Source organism: Carcharhinus amblyrhynchos, chromosome 14, assembly GCF_965287045.1.
Source record: "Carcharhinus amblyrhynchos chromosome 14, sCarAmb.v2.hapA, whole genome shotgun sequence".
NCBI lineage: Eukaryota > Metazoa > Chordata > Chondrichthyes > Carcharhiniformes > Carcharhinidae > Carcharhinus > Carcharhinus amblyrhynchos.
The window spans coordinates 59608825-59628416 of record NC_137337.1 but is presented as its reverse complement, the minus strand read 5'-3'; the positions used below and the strand labels follow the sequence as shown (position 1 = coordinate 59628416).

Here is a 19592-nt window from a genome sequence, read left to right as displayed (position 1 = left end):
GAAAACAATCGTATTTTATTCAACCTCTCCTCATAGCCAATGCCTTTGAAACCAGGCAATATCCTGGTGAACCTTCTTTGCACTCTCTCCAAAGTTTTCATGTCCTTCTGGTAGTGTGGTGACCAGAACTGCATCAATATTCCAAATGCGGTTTCACTTGTAAGAGTCATTGAAACTCTTACAGTCTGCATAGAATTTCACTTGAACTTTGCATGAAAGAGATGCTTTCTGCTGCAAGCTTTTTCTAAAACTAAAATTCTGCTTGAAACCAGAGCCACACCTATTATCTGCTCATCCCTATAATTGAATTCTTAAAGGGCATCCCTATAACCTAATTCTTAAAGGGCATATCCCCATGACATGAAATATAGTTATTTTTCCCCTCCAAAAGCACATGGATCAGCACACATGCCCTCTCAAAAAAAGACATTCCTGAAGTAAGGGTTTAAAAAAATACTGTGCATTTTAATATCATAATCTCGTGGCACTTATCTTGTATGCAATCGACACAATAATCCCCTCCCCATAGTTCGTTCAATTGTGATCCCAGGTTCTAAATCCAAAGGTGATAGCGTTTAAGCAGTTGGAGAGATTGACCAACACTTGTAACTTGTAGCATATAAATAAAGTTTATAAGTTTCAGTGTTCTAGAGCAGCGGTACATATTTTTGACAGTTTCTCGGAACTTGGGACACATGCAGAGAGTAAATTCCTCCTCTTGATCTGTAAATTGATCTCTAATATATACAAATAGTCTTCTTACTTCAGGCCAATAGACTAACTCAAAGGGACCGAAACCTGTTGATTCATGACTTGCATCCCTAATTGCAAACAATAAAAATGAAATTCCTCTGTCCAAATCCTTTGGACATTCAAGGGAATAAGCTTTGATCTTTGTTTTTAAAGTTTGATGGCATCTTTCCAATGTCCTCGTCATTGTGGTTACAGTTGATTTAAGTTGTTTTATTCTTAAAGTGCAAAGAATTTCCTGGAATACCCATGAAACAAATTTTGAATCGTGGTCAGATTGAATTTCGCTGGGAAATTTATACTTGGTGAAAAACTGAATTCACCTTTCACTTGTCATCTTTGCAGTAATATTTTTTAAGGAAGTGATCTCTGGGGATCTTATGGTCAAATCCATAATAGTGAAAAGATGTTATTCCATTTTGGTTTCAGGCAAGGGTACCACAGATTCACTAAATGATTCATTGAAACTGAATATAGGGATCAGTGGAATTGGTTTAATTAATGGCTGGAGTTTTCCAACCACTTGACGTGTGACAGGACTTGGAGAAGTCAACCTCACCAATTTCAATACTTCCCGGATTAACTGCCAGTAACAGTGATACAAGTTTATTTTCCACCTACTTTTACCTCTTGATAAGTGTGTTTTTGTCTTTTGCAGACATGGCTCAGATGAACGGGTGTTTCGTCTTGAGTTTGTGTCAAACCAAGAGTTCACAGAAACAGAGTTCATGAAATGGAGGGAGACGGTGAGTTGTGTGTTGTGGCGGGATTTGTTAGTTTTGGTTTTGTGTATCTAAAATTAAGAATGTGATGGAATTGTCGCAGTTGGTGAGCTGCAAGACCAATGTCTTAACACAATCTTGTGCGTTGGTACTTGGAAGATTTACCTGCAAGATAGAAATTGCTTAATGGCATTAGGGCCCCTGCTATAAAAGCCTTTGGAAAATATACAGGTAACTGCTGGTTTTCAGCCCTGCTTATTATTCAAACGGGGTTGGAGGAATTATGTTATGTGGTCCTAGGGCAGCAAGTCCAGAGTGTCATCAAGATAGCTTAACTTGAGTCCCATTATTACAGATAATGATGGGAGGAATGCAGTTACCAACCATGGATGAAGTCAACAAGAAGGAGCAGCAGATCAAACAGGCACTGGAGTACAAATTCAATGACCGTGACATTGAAGAGGTATGTTACTTATCAAGAGCTAACTAGGCAGGCAAAATCATTAAATGCCATTTTCAATCCCCATTATTATTTGGTTTGTGGTTAAATGCATTCCACTCAGGTGCAATCCACACTTTACCCATTATCACCATCCAAGAGATTACTAACCACTTAGTGATCCCTGGTTACTTTATGAAAGAGTGCAGCAGAGTGCACTGTCCAATGTTGTGTCTGAACTTGTTCCATGTTTCACAGTATCTACTGTAGCCTCTGAGATTGCAAACCTAATACTAAAGTTGGAGCATTTCACCCTGTAGCTGTGAGTTGTTCATTTCAAGTTGGTCCCATACAGTCAGAAGATGGTATAACCTCCATTGGTCTGGGCTTGATTTGACTGAGTCAAAGGTGACTTAATGCAGTGTTTAATGCATAATTTCTTGGGTTGCCTATTGCAACATTAAACTACTTGAACACATTGTAAAACATGTGGACCGCAAATAGCAGTCACATTAACACGTTTTATTGGACTTGATACAAAAACGGGGATTGAATATGGAATTCTCCTGGTTTCTATACCTCAGTAGTAATATAGGTACTGAATTTACGAACACAAGGCTCGAAGGTGGCACAGTGGTTAGCACTGCTGCCTTAGGTCGTCAGCTCCAGTTTTAATTTCTGACTAAGGTCACTGTCTTTGGAGAGTTTGCGTGTTCTCCCCGTGTCTGCATGGGTTTCCTCCGGATGCTCCAATTTCCTCCTACAATCCAAAAGACATGCTGGTTGGATGCATTGGCTTTACAAAATTCTCCCTCTGTACCTGCACAGGTGCCGGAGTATGGCAACTAGGGGATTTTCACAGTAACTTCATTGCAGTGTTAATTTAAGCCTACTTGTGACACAAATAAATAAAAAATTTTGTGAGGAATAAAAAAGTGCTGGAAAAGCTAAGCAGGTCTGGTAGTATCTGTAGACAGGGTTAAGTTTCCGAGTCAAATTTGAAACTTCAAATTGAAGTATTGTGGGGAATTGACTATTATGAGAGACTATTTGGACAGTGGAGATTTTGACAATATTTAGAGAAGCTTAACACTTGGAGCTGTCAACTGGGAGTAATAGTCATGTTTTTGCCTTTGTTGAGCAATTCTGTTCTGTCCTTGCAGATTGTGAAGGAAAAGGACCGATTCAGGAAAGCACCTTCCAATTATGCTATGAAAAAGACTCAGCTTATGAAAGAAAAGGTGAGTGACATGATGTATATGTGGATGTGTGTGTTACTTTTTGTACCTGATATGTCACTCAGTTTGTGTGGGTCTGGGGGTGCAGGGATAATTGGGTTGTGGAGCAAAGGATGAAAACAGGAAGACTAAGTAGGGAGACGTGAAGATACATGAGATGAAGGGAGGAAAGAATCGAGGATGTAGAGAAGAAGAACTATCTTCTAAAGGGACCATCTGGATTGATAGTACCTCAGCTAGAAAAGTTTGTTTAGGATGTGAGATGACCAAGGCTAAGAAGGTCAGAATAAGAATATAGACAATTTTTTAAAAATCGTTGCTGAGACTTGGGGTTAAGGGGTGGAAAAGATCTGTAGGGCTTTCAAACCCAAGTGTTGTAACAATGTAAAGTTGGGATTTGAGGTCAGACTAGGGGCACGTGTAATTTGGTTTGAACTTTGAAGTCATGAATCTATTTTTATACTTCCATTATATGTTTTCATTGTAAACATCTGCCCTTGCCCTCCAATGCATTAAATTTAAAGGCTTCATCTTTGAATCTTACACAGCCTGTTTTTCTTCTCTAACCTTACACCTCTCTCAGCACTTTCGTCTTCCGATCCTCCTCTTAGTTTCATTATTTGGAGCTCCTTCCCTAAACCTCTTTGCATCTGTTTATTTCTCTCTCATCCTTTCAAAACTTTTTCAAAGCCCACCTTTCTAACCTTGTGTCTGATCACCCTGTCCTAATGCCTCGCACTCTGGCTTGCATTCCTCTTCCACTTACTTCAGTTTGTACAATACCTCAGCTCATTGTAGTATTGTGTAGATGCAAGTTATAATTTGCTTTTACACTCGAATTGTGGGGTTTTGTAATGATGAGTATGTTATAAATGTAACTTTGTGTATTAAAATTCAGGTAATGATGGCCCTTTCTTGCCCCCTCACCCTTGTCACTTTGGAAGATGAACTGTTTCTTTTTACTGGTGGCTGAGCTGTATTTGAGTGCTATTACCTTTGGTAATCCATACAATGTGTTGGTAAATTTAACTCTGAAAAGATTCGCTGTACACCTTTTGTCAGGTGGCTTGTGAGAAATCATCTTTCTGTGCCTTAATTTGTGCAGTGCCACATTTTGTTACTACTATTACACCGGTTCCGGGTAAGCTGCAAATAGTTATGTACAGAAAAAAAATTAAAGCACCATAGACAGGCTTTCCCTGAGATGTTTGTTGTTTCTCTGTCTTCACCTTCTGCCCAAGATTGTGGCCTATCATTTCTAAGGAGCCTAAACCTCTGGCACAGATATTCTACAATTATACCTTGACTTATTTGCTCTCAGCCACCGAGGTTAACCAATTTTTTGCAATGAACTGTTTGCTTTATTGGTATTGGGGTGGGGAGAGAAAGAGGCCTATGGGAAAATAGTGGGAATGAAGTCAGATCAGCTTGACGACTTTGTGTTGGCACCTTCAAACTTTTATCCTGATGTTTTCAGAAAACTCATTTTCTCAAAATTGCATGTGCCAGTGTTGATGTATTCAGCTGCGTCAGTTATCAGGGAACTAAGCTGAGAGACAGGAGATGAGCCTATTAAACCAGGTGAAGAGCTATCTTGGGAGCCAAGCTGAGGGGCATAAAATGGCCTTTTGCAGTCTAACAGAATATTTGTGTTACACTGCTTTCCTTGGATATACCTGTCCAAAACATGGCTCCTAATGGCAAGTTCAGTTTGTTGAAGTGAATCTTTTGCAGAGAATGACAGGAGACCTAAGTTGCACTCAAGTCAGGTCAGTGGTGCTGCAAGATGTTCCACTGATTAAGGTCGGCACATTTCAGAGAAGTTTTTCAGATCTATTGGATAGAATCACAGATTACTACAGTGCAAAAAGAGGTCCTTCGGCCCATCGAGTCCTCACCGACGCATGAAATGTCCTGACCTGCTCACCTAATCCACTTACCAGCACTTAGCATATCGCCTTGAATGTTAGGGTGTTCTAAATACTCATCCAGTTACTTTTTAAAGGATGTGAAGCATCCTGCCTCCACCATCCTCCCAGGCAGTGCATTCCAGACTGTCACCATTCTCTAAGTAAAAAGGTTTTTCCTCAAATCACCCCTAAACCTTCCACCCCTCACTTTTAACTTGTGTCCCCTCATTACTGACCCTTCAACTAAGGGAAACAGCTGCTCCCTATCCACCCTGTTCATGCCCCTCAGAATCTTGAACACCTCAATCAGATCGCCCCTCAGTCTTCTCTGCTGCAATAAAAACAACAGAAGCCTGTCCAACTTCTCTTCATAACTTGCATATTCCATTCCAGGCAGCATCCTGGTGAATCTCCTCTGCATCCCTTGCAGTGCGTTCACGTCCTTTCTATAATGTGGCAACCAGAATTGCACACAGTACTCCAGCTGTGGCCTCACCAAAGTTCTATACAACTCCACCATGACCCCTCTGCTTTTTTGTAATCTATACCCTGATAGATAAAGGCCACCCTACTTACCTGTCTTTCTGCCTTCAGAGATCTGTGAACAAACACGCCAAGGTCCCTTTGTTCTTTAGAACTTCCCAGTGTCAGACCTTTTAGTATATTTCCTTGTCAAATTTCTCCTTCCAAAGTGCGTAAGTTGTCAAATTGCAATGTTCCTTGTAATTTTTTTGTTCCTTTTATTTCAGTGCGGGGCACGTTTAATTTTATTTTGCATGGCTGCACATATGTTATCTAAAACGGGGACATCTTGTGAGCAGCCTGCGCGATGCTTGGGCATCCAAGCGTGCGCATCTTAGAGGGGACTGGAATTCCTTTTACAAAATAATGAATAGACACTCATTTTAAAGCCATGATGAGAAGGGGAGCTCCATGGCTGCTGGGGAGATTAGCCCCTCTCGTGCTGTAACATACAAATGCATTTAGGCTAGTTTCCCCAACTGATGCTCCTTTGTTCTGAGCACATCTTTGTTTGTTTAGATAGCCATATGATAGCTTCCTTGCCAGTTCATGTTACAGCTCTCAGTCAGAGTCTGTCTTTAGTTTGGAGTCTTACAGTACCAATATATACCGATACTCATAATCTCCACTCAAGTAATCCCTCGTTCCCTCCTTTTCTCTTAAGGCAATGGCAGAAGAAGCGGGTGAGCCAGATAAGGCGCGACAAATCCAGGATCAGCTGAATGAACTAGAAGAACGGGCAGAGGCCCTCGATAGACTTCGCACCAAAAACATCTCTGCCATCAGGTGTGCCTTTCACAACCTCAATCAGGATGTCCCAAAGTGTACAGTTGTATTGTAGGAAATATGGCAACCAATTTGTATACAGTAAGCTCCCACAAGCACAAGTTAAATAATTGACCAGATAAGATGTTTTTTATGTTGATTGACAGATAAATGGTCTGGACACCCAGACTCCTCTTTGAATAGTGTCATGTGTTGTTTTACACCCACTTGAGAAGGCAGACAGAGTCTGGCTTTTAACATCTCATCAAATGACCTCATTTCTGACAGTGCAGCACTCACTCAGTTGCTGCTCTGGAATGTTTACCTAATTTAATTTTTAAAATTTGTTCTTGGGATGCAGCAGTACTAGTATGTATTGCTCGTCCCTAATTGTCCCCTGGGTTTTTTGACCCAGCAGCACATACGTTTCCAAGCCAGGCTGGTGAGTGGCTTTGAGGGGTGAACTTACAGGTGGTGGTGTTTCATGCATCCACTGCCCTTGTCATTCTACGTGGTAGAGGTTGCAGATTTTGAAGGTGCTTTTGAAGGCAGCATAGCGAGTTGCGTCTTCTAGATGGTGCACGCTCCCCAGTGGTAGAGAAAGCGAATGTTTAAATTACTGGATGTGATGTCAATCAAGAGGACTGCTTTGCCTTGGATATTGTTGAATTACTTGTTGTTGGGGCTGCACTCATCCAGGCACGTGGAACATATTCTATTACACTTTTGATTTATGTTCGTAGATGATGGACAGACTTTGCAAAGTCAGGAGATGAGTTAATTGCAGAATCCCAAGTCTCTGGCCTCTTGTAGCCACAGGATTTAATTGGCTGGTCTGGATCAGTGCCAGGTCAATGGTAACTTGCAGGATGTTGATGGTGGGGATTTGCTGATGTACATACCAGTGGATGTCAAGAGCAATCGTTGGATTGTCTCTTGTTGAAAGTGGCCATTGCCTGGCACTTGTGCAAAATGTTACTTGCCACTTAACAGTCCAAGCTTGAACATTATCCAGATCCTGCTGCACGTGGCTTCAGCATCTAAAAGTGTGGATGATGCTGAATACTGATATCATTATTAATCAAACCATCGATAGCCTCATGTTTGAAGGAAGGTCGTTGAAGTAGCTCAAAATGGTTGGCATAGGACAATATAACCATAGAATCTCCACAGTGCAGAAAGAGCCCATGTGGCCTATTGAGTCTGCACCAACTCTCCAAAAGAATATCTCACCCAGAACCTCCCTTCCATTCTATCCTTGTAACCCTGCATTTACCATGGCCAACACAACCAACCTGCAGATCTTTGGACTGTGGGAGGAAACCCTGGCAGACATGGGGAGAACATGCAAACTCCAAACGGACAGCCTCCTGAGCCCCTAATCGAACCCAGCTCCCTCGCACTGAATTCAGCAGTGCTACCCACTATGCTGCTTATCTTGAGGAACTTCTGCAATGATGTCCTGGAGCTGAGATGAATGGCCTCCATCTTTCTTTGGCCATGACTTCAACCAGAGGAGAACTTCCCCTGATCCCATTAGCTCTCGTTTTCTTAGTGTTCCTTGATGCCACACTTGGTTAAATGCTGCCTTGATGTCATGGCAGATACTGTCGCCTCACCTGCTCAAGCCTGTGGAGTGGGGCTTGAACTGCACAACCTCCTGACTCAGCCGGAAGAGTGCAGCTCATTGAGCAATGACTAATATCTGAACTGACACAGACTGTACTGGAGGAAGTTATTTAGAAATGGAATGGCTCCAGGCCTCTCAAGCTGATACATGCAAGACCATGAGGACCTGGTTTGTTACCCTCACCTGGAGCTCAAATCAAAGTTTGTTAATCTCCATGCTAGGTTACAGAAAGGATAAATAGGCCACTATATTCAGTCCTGATTATTTAATGAATTCTGCAAGGAGGTCTGTGTGGAGACATTGGACAAGGACAGTATGGCGCTTGACTGTGATGGCCTTGCACCCAGTTATTAAACCCAAAAGCACTTGCTGCTTAGGGTACTTGTCTGTTACTAAGAATTATGACACCAAATCCCAGCGTCAGCCAATGTACACTCAATAAAAAGAGAGAATGAATTAAGTGTCAAAAATTCAGTATTTTCTATGAAGAATCCCTGTGAACTCGTCCACTTAAATTCATCTGCACTTTTTTTAACATAGTTACTTATTTAAACCTACTTCCTTTGATTTGTTGCAGTTTTCCTGAGTATTGACTACCCACTGCCCCCCACCAACTCACCTATATTTGGTGGTGTCTGCAAATTTAGAAGTTGTGTTTTTACTTCAAACTTCTGATTGTTAATGTAACTTGTGAACAGCTGTGGTCCCAGCACTGATCCTTTTGGAACACCACTTCCCACCTTCTGACAATCTGAAAAAAAACTATTCTTCACTCCCATTCTCTGCTTTTTGTCTTGAACTAGCCAGACTCCACGTTCTCTGACCTTCGTTATTAGTCTATTGTTAGGCACTTTATGAAGATTTTTTGAAAATCCAGGTAAATTACATCAGGATTACTATTGTTTGCTCTGTCATTTCAAAAACACAGGTTGGTGAAGTAAGATTTTTCCTTTTGAAACCCACAATTTTCGTTATTTTCCCTCATTTGAGGTGTTCTTGTGTTCTGTCAATTAGCAGGAATTCCATTATTTTTCCTACTACTGAAGTTCAGCTAACTGGTCTATAACCAGGCTTAGATCTTCCAAATAGCGGTAATGCTGTCCTTGAAGCTTTTCTTGATCTGACGATACTACCCATTTCATCTGGGATATTCTGTTTCCGGCTGCAGCTGAAATGGGCAGTGCAGCATCTCCTGGGAGCATAGTCCAGTGAGCATAGTAGAACTGGGGGAAAAGAGACTGTGCCTCCTTTTTATTGCAGTAGTTCTGTACTCAAAGTCCAAGTCCTTTTAATAAATGAATGAATGGGCTAGTGAGTGGGTGAGTAAAGGAAAACTATGTGGATGAGGGAGGGCTAGTCAGGTCTGGTCAAGAGGGGTAGTCAGGTAATGGTTAGTTGTGGAGCTATCGAGCTGTCAGACCAGGTTATAAATGGAGACATTTCCCTAGTAAGTACACATGTAAGTTTTGTGTTGCTAACCCAAGGCTGAGCAGCAGCAATTAGCCTTTCGGAATTGTAAACTTCCCAGGCAATTCCCCTGTAAAACTGCATGCTGGGCCATAGGACCCTGACGTGCCTCTCCTGACATATATCCTATCTCCGATCCAGCGACAGGAAGATTTGGGCTGTTCTGCCCCCTTGTACATAAGAATTAAGCTAACTATCCAGCAATCCTTTGGCGCTATATCTTTTTCCAACAAATTTTTAAATATGATTAGTAATGCCTCTACTTTCTCTTCCCAAGATTCTTTTAAAATATGTGGAATCAATCCATCTGCATCAGGGGCTTTTGTGTACTTTATTCAATATATCCCCTTTTTGTTTTAGATGCACTTATCCCATTGCTCGTCTCATCATTCACTACCATGTCTCCTTTTTGCATCTCACTGGTAAATATCAGAAAATTATTTTTTTTACCATCTCTTCATTGTCAGAATGATGCCTGGGCTCAAAAGAGCAGATTATGGGGACAGGTTGCATAGGTTAGGCTTTATCTGAGAGAATTAAAGGGTGATTATAGAATGCTACATCAAAGAAAAAGGACAGTTGCTCCTTTCCACTGTTTCTGCCCATTACAAAGTTTTTAATAAATGTTCTCATCAAAACTCTTAATTTTGAATATCTATCAAATCACTTCATAATCTTCTCTTTTAAGGAGACAGTTCAACTTTTCTTGATGTAATTGAGATCTTGCACATTTAATTGAAGTGTTTAAAGCAATTGAAGATTTGTCACAATCTTTGATGAGAGCAGTTACTTTTTTTTAAAAAGAAGAAATCTGGTTATTTACTGAAGAATGAAGCCACAAGATTTCTCAGTTTAAAACAGAAGAATTTTTATTATATAAACAAAGCAAACACAATATTATCTTGGGTATTCTCCAATGCTCTAAAATCCACTAGGTTAAAGATGAATTAAAAGGTAAATTGTGGTTAATTAAATGACAGGTACAACTAAGACATGTCTTGAGAGTTGGCAGAGCAGTCTGCTCAGTGTATCAAATATAGACTTGGAGTCCTTCAAAGTTTTGTTTTCCTCACGAAGAATTTCAGCAACTCTCCTAGGAGCTACCTTGATCCCCAGCCAGCGTGAATGCAGAACCGACCTGCATACTATGGGCACAGGCTTTACCAAAAATGGCACACACCTGCAGAATCTCTTCAACTCTGTGTGGATGGTGTAGGTGGTCCAACATTAGACTCAAATAACACAAAAACAGCTGCAGTGATTGAGTATTTGCTTATTCTCAATTTCTGGATCTAGCCTCTGTCGTCTTCAGCTTGCCTATACAGCATCACTGTAATCAATCTCGACTGAGCTCTGATGGCTCTTGTCTCCTTTTATATAGTTTCAACCACAAGCTTTAGTTTCCAATCTTAGTTTCGGTCTTAATTTCCTTCGCAATCGGGAAATGCTGTTTCCTGTTGTTGCTTCTTGTTGCTTGATACTTTGTATATTTGATTGTAGTTGGCCTAAGTCTTGGTTATGCTGGAAAAGCGGCCTGAAAATCCTTCTATTTCTTCCAATTGGTAGAACTGAACTGAGGCAAACCTTTTCAGGATACTTGTGGTTCTTGGCAAAATTACATTGGCCAGCAGAGTGATTCAAGAATTCAATCATGTTTGTGCTGGCAATATCTTGAAGGAGTCTTAATTATGAGGTATGGAATATAAAAACTAAAAGGTCACACTGAACCTTTGGAAAAAAATCCTTGACCTCAATTTGTTGAGTGCAGTTTGTGTTCTGTGTCCTTGGAAGGAATCTGAGGTTTTAGAGAGGGTAGATGTATGTATTTATGTTTCGTTGACTATGTTGGTAAGAGTACACGGATGATGGGCATTATTTGATTAAGGACTGAGAGCACATAGTCAACCAAGATACTGGGTAATTTGGAAGCAGAGATCTGTAATGCTGCAGCCTGTGACTAAACCTGCTAACAAGGAAAGTTCTGAAACAAAAACAAAGTTCTGGAAAAACTCAGGTCTGGCCGCAGCTGAGGAGAGAGAAAGAGTTAATGTTCTGTGTCCATATAATCAAATCAAAGTGAGGGAGAAATGAGAGAATGGTGCAGCTGGAGCAGAGTACAAGGTCCGTGATTGGTGGGAGCTTAGGTTGGTGTAAAGGCAAGATATCAGAATGTGTTAATGAGAGAACAAAGGTCAATGCTCAGTGAAAGCAAAACTGAAGAACAAATGGCAGATGGCCCAAAAGGGGGGGGGGGGGAGAGCTTGCTTTGGGACAAAATATTTTGGATATTGTTCTTCCTTTAACACATTCTGATACCTTATTTTACTAGCCCCTTCTATTTTGTTTCAGATGTCCAGCATCTGCAGTATTTTGATCTTATTTTAGGGAAAGAGGCATCCTCTTTTGTACTTCCCCATGTGTCTTGAATCCATACAAGAGCCTATTTTGTAGGCCAGATGCTAATGCGCAAGGCTTAGCGTCCCAGGTTTTGCATTGCTGAGCCTAGTTGAACGCGAGGATACATTTTCATTTGGTGGCAAAGCCATCCTTCATTCCAACCAGTATTTGAAACAGGCCTTCGCGGTGAATGCACGCCATGCAGAACAGCCAAGTGTTCATTTATTTCATGAATATCTCCATTAAAATCTTGTTGTTCCTCTCCCCTAGTTACATAAACCAGAGGAACAGAGAATGGAATATTGTAGAGTCTGAGAAGGCTTTACTGGTAAGTGCTGTTCTTAAGTAATTATTTGCTGCTGATTCAAAAGCATTTAGTCAAGATGCATTGAAGGCCAGATGATCTCTGGTTTAACCCCCACAATGTGCTGAGATAACTGATTTCCCATGGGTTAAAGAGTTTGCTTAAGTGCCACTGGATTCTGGGGAGAAAATTAGCCAGGGCTAGTAGCTCCAGATCACTGTGTTGTTCCTTCATAATCAAATGCTTGTTATTTAAACTTGCGCTTGAAAGAAGACCACTTAGTTGAGGGATAAAGGACATTGATATCCCAGATATTCCTGTACTACCAACAGTTATCATTTTCAACCAAGGGATGAAAATTATTGATGGCTGGGTTAATTATATTTTGCGTAGACACTGCAATTGTGAAGTAGCACACCAGTTTGAGACAATGAGAGTTCAGTAAGACAGTAAGTAAACATTCATACATGAAAAGTTTATTTCAAATGGCCTGGAAGCCATATCTAGGAGGGCATGGTAGTTTCATTGGATTTGTGACTGACTAGTGCTGTCACATGGAGAGCTGAGAGACGGTCAGCAGTTAAACTTCAGATCAAGTTAGTTTTACCTCATGTTGGTTCACTCACCACCTACCACAGACCCAGTTTGGCAGGTTTGTCCTTCAAGACTCAGCCAACTCAGTCAATTGTGTAAATCTGTAGCATTAGTCAGGCCTCTGGGAGGTATGGTCGCACAGTGGTTAACACTGCTGCGTCACAGTGCCAGGAACCCAGATTCAATTCCAACCTTCAGGTCACTGTCTGTGTGGAGCACGACACCCCACACAGACAGACAGACACACACACACACACACACACACACACACACACACACGGTATGGGTTTCCTCTGGGTGCTCTGGTATCCTCCAACAGCCCAAAGATGTGTGGGTTAGGTTGATTGTCCATGCTAAATTGATCCTAGTGTTAGGGGATTAGCAGGGTAAGTGTGTGGGATCACAGGAATAGGGCCTGAGTGGGATGTTGTTTGAACAGACTTGATGGGCTGAATGGCTGCCTTCTGTACTGTAGGCATTCTATGTAACAGCATCACAGCTGTTTCTGGTTGGAGGGGAGAGGGCTATTGTAAGGCTGGTAAAGGTCGGAGAGACAATAGAGACATTTTAACATGACAGTGTCAATATTAAATCTGAGCTGCTGGAGGGTCAGCAAGGATAGTGTGATGAATGTGTGGGAGTGACTAGTGCTGTGTATAGAATGTGAGCAGCTGTAGGTTGCCAAAATACTGATCAAAAGATAGGACATGCTATGCTGGTTGCTTTTCACATGAGAAGGTGACTGTTTCATGGCAGGCAGGTTTTTACTGCAATCTTCCTTCTTTGCAGGCTGAGGTCCAAAACGAGAGAACCAAACAGATGGACCCCTTCACCAGGCGCCAGTGTCAACCCACCATTGTCTCCAATGTAAGGTCTCTTTGCGATGTTGTCAGTGGTTATGATTTATAATGCCATCCCTTTGTAGAGCTGTCTGAGCAAGGGGCTTTACAATGCTCATTGAGAACTTGCAATGTCTGGTAAGGGAGGGTTTACAATTGTGAAAAGTGAGGTTTTTTTATTCATTTACATGATATAGATGTCACTGGCAAGGCCATCATTTATTCCCACTCTTAATTACCATCCCTCATTGCCCTCAAAGTGGTGACCTGTCTTCTTGAATACAACTAAGTGGCTTGCTGGATCATTTCAGAGGGCAGTTAGGAGTGAGTCTAGAGTTACATAGGCCCGACCAGGTAAGAGGCAGATTCCCTTCTTTAAAGGATATTAGTGAATGAGATGAGTTTTAACAACGATCTAGCAGTTTCACATTGCTGTTACTATTTCGGCTTTGAATTCCAGATTTAATTAATTAATTAGTTAAATTTCTCGATTGCCATGGTGGGATTTGAGCTCATGTCTTTGGATCATTAGTCTAGGCAAGTGGATAACGGATCCAGTAATGATGCTCACTCTCTGCTGGGAAGGGTTTATCATGCTGCCACTTCACACTGGGAAAAATTTATGATGCTGCTTATGTTTTCTCAGTCGCGGGATCCTGCTGTCCAGGCTGCAATCATTGCTCATCTGAATGCTAAGTACGGATCTGGATCCCAGACAGAGCTGCCTCTGGAGTTAAACAAACCGGTAAGAATGAGAAGTAATAGCTCACCATGTGTGGCATATCAGTCAGGGAACATGGCTTTGACTGTCTATAGTTAAGAGCAATTATAGTTTTGTGATCTGGCAGTTGCTGGGGATTAGTTGAGTGATTGTTTGTTTGGACCTTATAGGAGCGAAAGTAGCCCATAGGGCCCCTAGACCCTGATCTGCATTTCAGTGAGATCATGGCTGATCTTCTATCACAATTCTTTGTTCCTGCCCTATCCTCATATCGTTTGATTCCCTCAGTGGACCTTCAGTTTTTGGCCTCTGCAGTGGCCTTTTCTATCAATAGTGTTATGCTCTATGGGATCGCTACACCATATTCTGTCAGCCAGTTATTGGATGTTGTCACAGTAAGTTATATCTTCCTCAATCACAAGCTGATCATTTGAGACGTTTCTCTGTCATCAGTACTCTCCTCTTAAGGTATTGATTCTTCAGGAGCAGTTCCACTCATGCTGCCTTACAATGGAAGATGCGTAATTTTTGAAAAAGAATAGTTAGATCAGAGATCCACGGAAGTAGTTTGAGAGGCAATTCTGATGACGTTAACTTGAAACATGATGTGTTAAGAGTTGCATGCTTGTGAGGAGCAGGTGATTTCGGACCCATGGTTCCCTAAGCATTCCATCATTGGGATTTTCCTCACTTTGTGTTTGTGCCTGCTGAAGATCCATTGATAGGGATTGGTTACACTGATTAGTCAATAACTCACAATATTGTATTCTGTGTCTAACAGAATGGTAGAAGGTGCATTTGATGGACCTTGGACTAATTTTGTCCAGCAATTTCTGTATTTGTATCTGATGTTTGTTCTTTATAGCAGGAGCAGGGAAGCAGTAAGAAGGAGGACAGTAACAATAAATCCAATTCTGACCTCTCTGAGGACCTTTTCAAAGCACACGACTTTGACATCAAAATCGATCTGCAAGTACCCAATGCAGGTAAATTTCTGTGACACTTAGTTTTAACTTTATTGCTAAATGTTCAAATGAAAATGTCCCCAATCCAAATTGAAAGGGCTGCCTATCATTGTTTGAAGTCTCATTTATGTTGAGTTGTACTGTATGAGATCTTCTAAAGCCACCTGAGAGAACAGTTTAACATCTAATGAAAAAGAATGTGAAAGACAGTGCAATGTGTCCAACAATGCAGCACTCCCTCAGATCTACTTTTGTAGATGATGACCTCAAGAACTGGAACAGAACATAAACATGACTTGGCAATTAGAGTATTACCACTGACAAAACTGCATTTAAATTCTCAGATAACTATAAGATTTGAACTTGCACTCTCTGGTTTATTAGTTTAGGCCTCTGCGTGTTAAATCTGTTACATAGCTACTACACAACTGTTGCCTTGGGGTAGCCAAGGGAGTAGAAGAGAATCTGTCTTGGGAGTGCTTCATGGGACGTAAGCAGCTTTAGTTGATCTAACCCGTGCCTTTGTGTACTTGATGAAATAGTGTAAAGGAAACTTTAATAAAAACAGAAAATACTGGATAAACTCAACAGGTCTGGTAGCACCTGTGGAATGAGAAACAACTAACTATTTGTGTCCAGATGACCCTTCTACAGAGCTAGAGAGTAATAGAAATGTAACAAATTATATATTTCAAGGGTAGGTGGGGGTGGGTAGACTGGAAAGTCGGTGATAGGTTGGAGCTAAGGAACAATTAACAAAGATATCATGGACATGAGACAAAGAGGCTGTTAATGGTGCCATTAGGGACTGAAAAATGTTCATTATGGCAAAAGTAGGATAGTATAATGTGTTAACAGAACAGAGGTCAGTGCTCATTGGGAATAAAACTGAACAATAAGGGACAGTGGTATGTGGGGGAGGGATGGGGTTGTGTTGAGACAAACAGGGGGACCGAGTAACAGAAAACAAAATGGGGGAGCCAAGACAGAGGAAGATTTAGAGTCTGAAGTTGTCAAACTCGATGTGTCCTGAAGACTGTAATGTGCCTAATCAGAGGATGAGGTTTTGTTCGGACGGAGAATGGACATGTCATCATGAGAGCAAGATGCTTAGTTGAAATGGCTAGCAACCGGATGATTGGGGGTCATGCTTGTGTTTGGCAAATTGGTCACCCAGTCTTTATTTAATCTCCCCAATGTGAGGAAGTAGTATTGTTCCTCTCTCCAGTGGGATTTCTGGTTTTCTCTTTTACTGTATTATTCCTTTTCAATTCTGTAGAAGGGCCATAGGGATAAATGTTAACTGTTTCCCTCTTCACAGATGTGCCGGTTAGGTTGATTGGCTATGCCAATCCATGGGGGATTAGCTGGGTAAATATGTGGGGTTACTAGAATTGGGCCTGGGTGGGATGTAGTTGGCGCAGGCTCGATGAGCCAAATGGCCGCCTTCTGTCAGGATTTTATGATTCTGTTCTACGACATGATGCCAGCATTTCCTGTTTTTATTTCAGATTTCCAGTACCCACTGTTTTTATTAGAGGGAGTTTTACTCTGTTTCTAATCCATACTTTGGCTGTCCTGGGAGCCTTTGGTGGGTCCATGCAGAAGTAGCTTTACCCTATGTTGCATTTGAATGTGAGAACCCTTGCAGTCCCGTTTCCAGTTCCCACCCCTACCTGAGCATAAAATTCACATTAAACCGAAGATCTGCTTCGTCCCAACCCCTTAAATCATGTTCGCTCTACTTTGGTCCCTGATCTGCTAATGCCTCAACTTTTAAGTTCTCTTCCCCTCAAATCCCTTAATAATGTGGCCAGTCCCTACCCTGTAACATCTACCAATCCTCTTACATTCTTGAGGTCTCTGAGTATCTCTGATTTTTATGGCTGTTCCATGGGTGGCTGTATCTTCAGCTACGTAGGTCCTGAGCAGTGGAGTTCCTTTCCTAAATCTCCGCCTCTCTCTCCTGTCTTAGGATGTGCCTTAAAATCTGCCTCAGCTGTCCTCCTATCTCCTTATGTGGCTTAGTGTCAAATTTTATTTGATAAAGCTCATGTAAAGTGTCTTGTGACATCTTTACTAGGTTAAATGTGCTCAAAAAATACAAGTTCAGTGATTTTATTCCCTTTCTTGGCATAGAATCCAAGTCGTTGTCAGTGAGTTCGAAGACTCCGTCCGTTAAAGATGGAACTCCAAGACGATCCCTAAATCTGGAGGACTACAAGAAGCGCCGGGGGCTGATTTGAGCTTGGCCAGATTGCTGCTGCTGCAGCATTTCTTTGCATGTGTCTCACTGGCAGTGGATGAGTGCAGCAGGCGGACATTGAAAGACTGAGCCTGGCTGCCTGACTTTGTTCAGGCAGGACGGTCATTGTATAAAAAAAACCAAACTCCTGGTGATTTTTATTTTTTTTTCTTTAGTAAAAGTAAGTTGAGTGCTGCTTTCTGTCATTCTTTAGTGCTTGGCTGCAAAGTGATCCCACTCAGTAGATCTACAGTCTTTTTTTTAAATCTTAACAGGGATTGAGATGAGTTTGTCTGAGGGGATGGTTTGATTTATGCATTTGGTGAGCTCTGTTTTAAACAGCGTTCTCCCACTAGAACATCTTGTATACAGGAAACTTTTTTTTCTACAGCTGTTTTGTACATGTACACAGTAGTTTTAAGTGCCTAGCAGAAGAAAACATCTGGTGGCCAGCTGCATTTATGATCAGCTGGATACAGAGCACCATCCCGCCACATCTGTTCTGGCTGCTAGGTTGTTTAGTGCATGTGGCCTATAGGCTACTGTAAATGATGGTAAGTAATTGTTTTCCTCCCAGTTTCAGTGTCGATTTCCATCGCCAATAAACCCACCCTGTGAGTTGCCTGGCAGTTTTCTTTCAAGAGTCTCCACATGTTGGCTCATCAGTCTATAGAGAAGGCGTTGGTCCCACAGCAACCAAGGGCTCCAGGCAGCAGCCAATGGGGCAGTTTCTGTCATTGAGGAAACTGGCTCAAGCAAGTCAAGCTAGCCCTGGGCACTGCTTCTCATCGAATGCTGGTTACCTTTGTCTTGCCTTGTGATTTCAAACAGTGATACCTTCACTTGGGCTCACTTTGAATGTGAGCACTTTTCTGCTCGGTCTCTGCCACAGGAACCCAGTGAGCTGAGGTCCATTGCTGCTCCCAGGGCTTTGTTAGTACTATATCACTTCAGCCCTGTAAATATTTTCTTTGTGTAATTAAGGCACCCTAAGATTTGAACCCTGTAACACCTGGCTACTTAAGTCAATTTGGATTTTCATTCACTTCAGGTCCTTATTTTTGAAAAGTAATACAAGCAATACCTGGGAAGCAGCAAACTTTAATGCATTGTTGATCTGTCAGCATCTGAAAGAGAAACCCAGGTGAATGTTTCAGCTGGAATGAACATGGTTGTATGCTGCCTGAATCGTAAATCTTCCTCCTTCAAATTATCTAATGTGCGTTTCCATCAGTTTTGTGTTTAGTTCTGCGGCGAATCACTTGTTTGTGTTTAAACCTCAAGAGACTGGAGCTACATTGAAGTGTGTCTGCCCTGCCCAGCCCAGCAACCCAGACACTATTTAAATCATTGGCTTGGTTTGTGTTTTGAATGGGGGGAGGGGTGGGGTAGGGTGGTCCACAGTAGGCTGCAGGCATTCTCCAGATTAAACCAGCAAAATATACCCTGTACTGGGCAGTAATTTCATTCGAGGGTGGAGCGTGGTCGCTTCAGATGTTGGCAGGGCAGTTGTATTGTGAATGTGCTCCGAGTCAATTAAACAGGAAGATATATGAAAGTGAAAACAATGTACTCTTGTAGTACTGTATTCCTGCCACTACATGGTAGTGTTGTTAATAAAGTGCTAATCCACCGAATGGCTGGGCATTTTTAATCCAGTCTCTGTTCAATTCTAATTTTATCCTTGATAGAAATGTGGCATTTTAAAAAAAAAGCGCCAGGAACTTTTTCTGCTTTTTCCCAATTTGTTCTGGGGGCATGGGTGTTCCACATGAATTGTAGGCCACTTTTGCAAACTGGTGATGTCCATGTTTGCTGCAGTTGAGTAGCTAATTTATTTAAGATGGGCAGTTAAGAGTCAATCACATTAGTGTGAGACTGAAGTTGTATTTCAGTGAAATCAAGTTTAAGAAAAGTAAGTTTCCTTCCCTAAAGGATGTCAATAAACTTAGGTTTTCACAACAGTCTGACGGCTTCATGATCACTTACTAGTTGAGACTTCCTAATTTCAGATTTTCTTTCAAACTGGATTCAAAATTTCAAGCTTCTGTGATTTTTTTTTTGAATTTAAGCATTATTATCCC

The 19592-nt window shown here is 41.5% G+C and overlaps 1 protein-coding gene across 1 annotated transcript in view; it reads left to right on the top strand.

The window, feature by feature from the left end:
• The window catches only part of rtf1 (RTF1 homolog, Paf1/RNA polymerase II complex component), a 70975-nt gene extending 51830 nt beyond the window's left edge, over nt 1–19145 (top strand). Inside the window, exons 10-18 of the mRNA XM_080202959.1 lie at nt 1409–1496; nt 1828–1935; nt 3075–3152; nt 6246–6367; nt 12111–12168; nt 13528–13605; nt 14224–14322; nt 15164–15284; nt 17403–19145. Of these exons, the coding sequence (XP_080059085.1) occupies nt 1409–1496; nt 1828–1935; nt 3075–3152; nt 6246–6367; nt 12111–12168; nt 13528–13605; nt 14224–14322; nt 15164–15284; nt 17403–17509 (859 nt within the window). The 3' untranslated portion in view covers nt 17510–19145. The remainder of the gene's footprint in view (nt 1–1408; nt 1497–1827; nt 1936–3074; nt 3153–6245; nt 6368–12110; nt 12169–13527; nt 13606–14223; nt 14323–15163; nt 15285–17402) is intronic.
• Nucleotides 19146–19592: the final 447 nt, after the last annotated feature.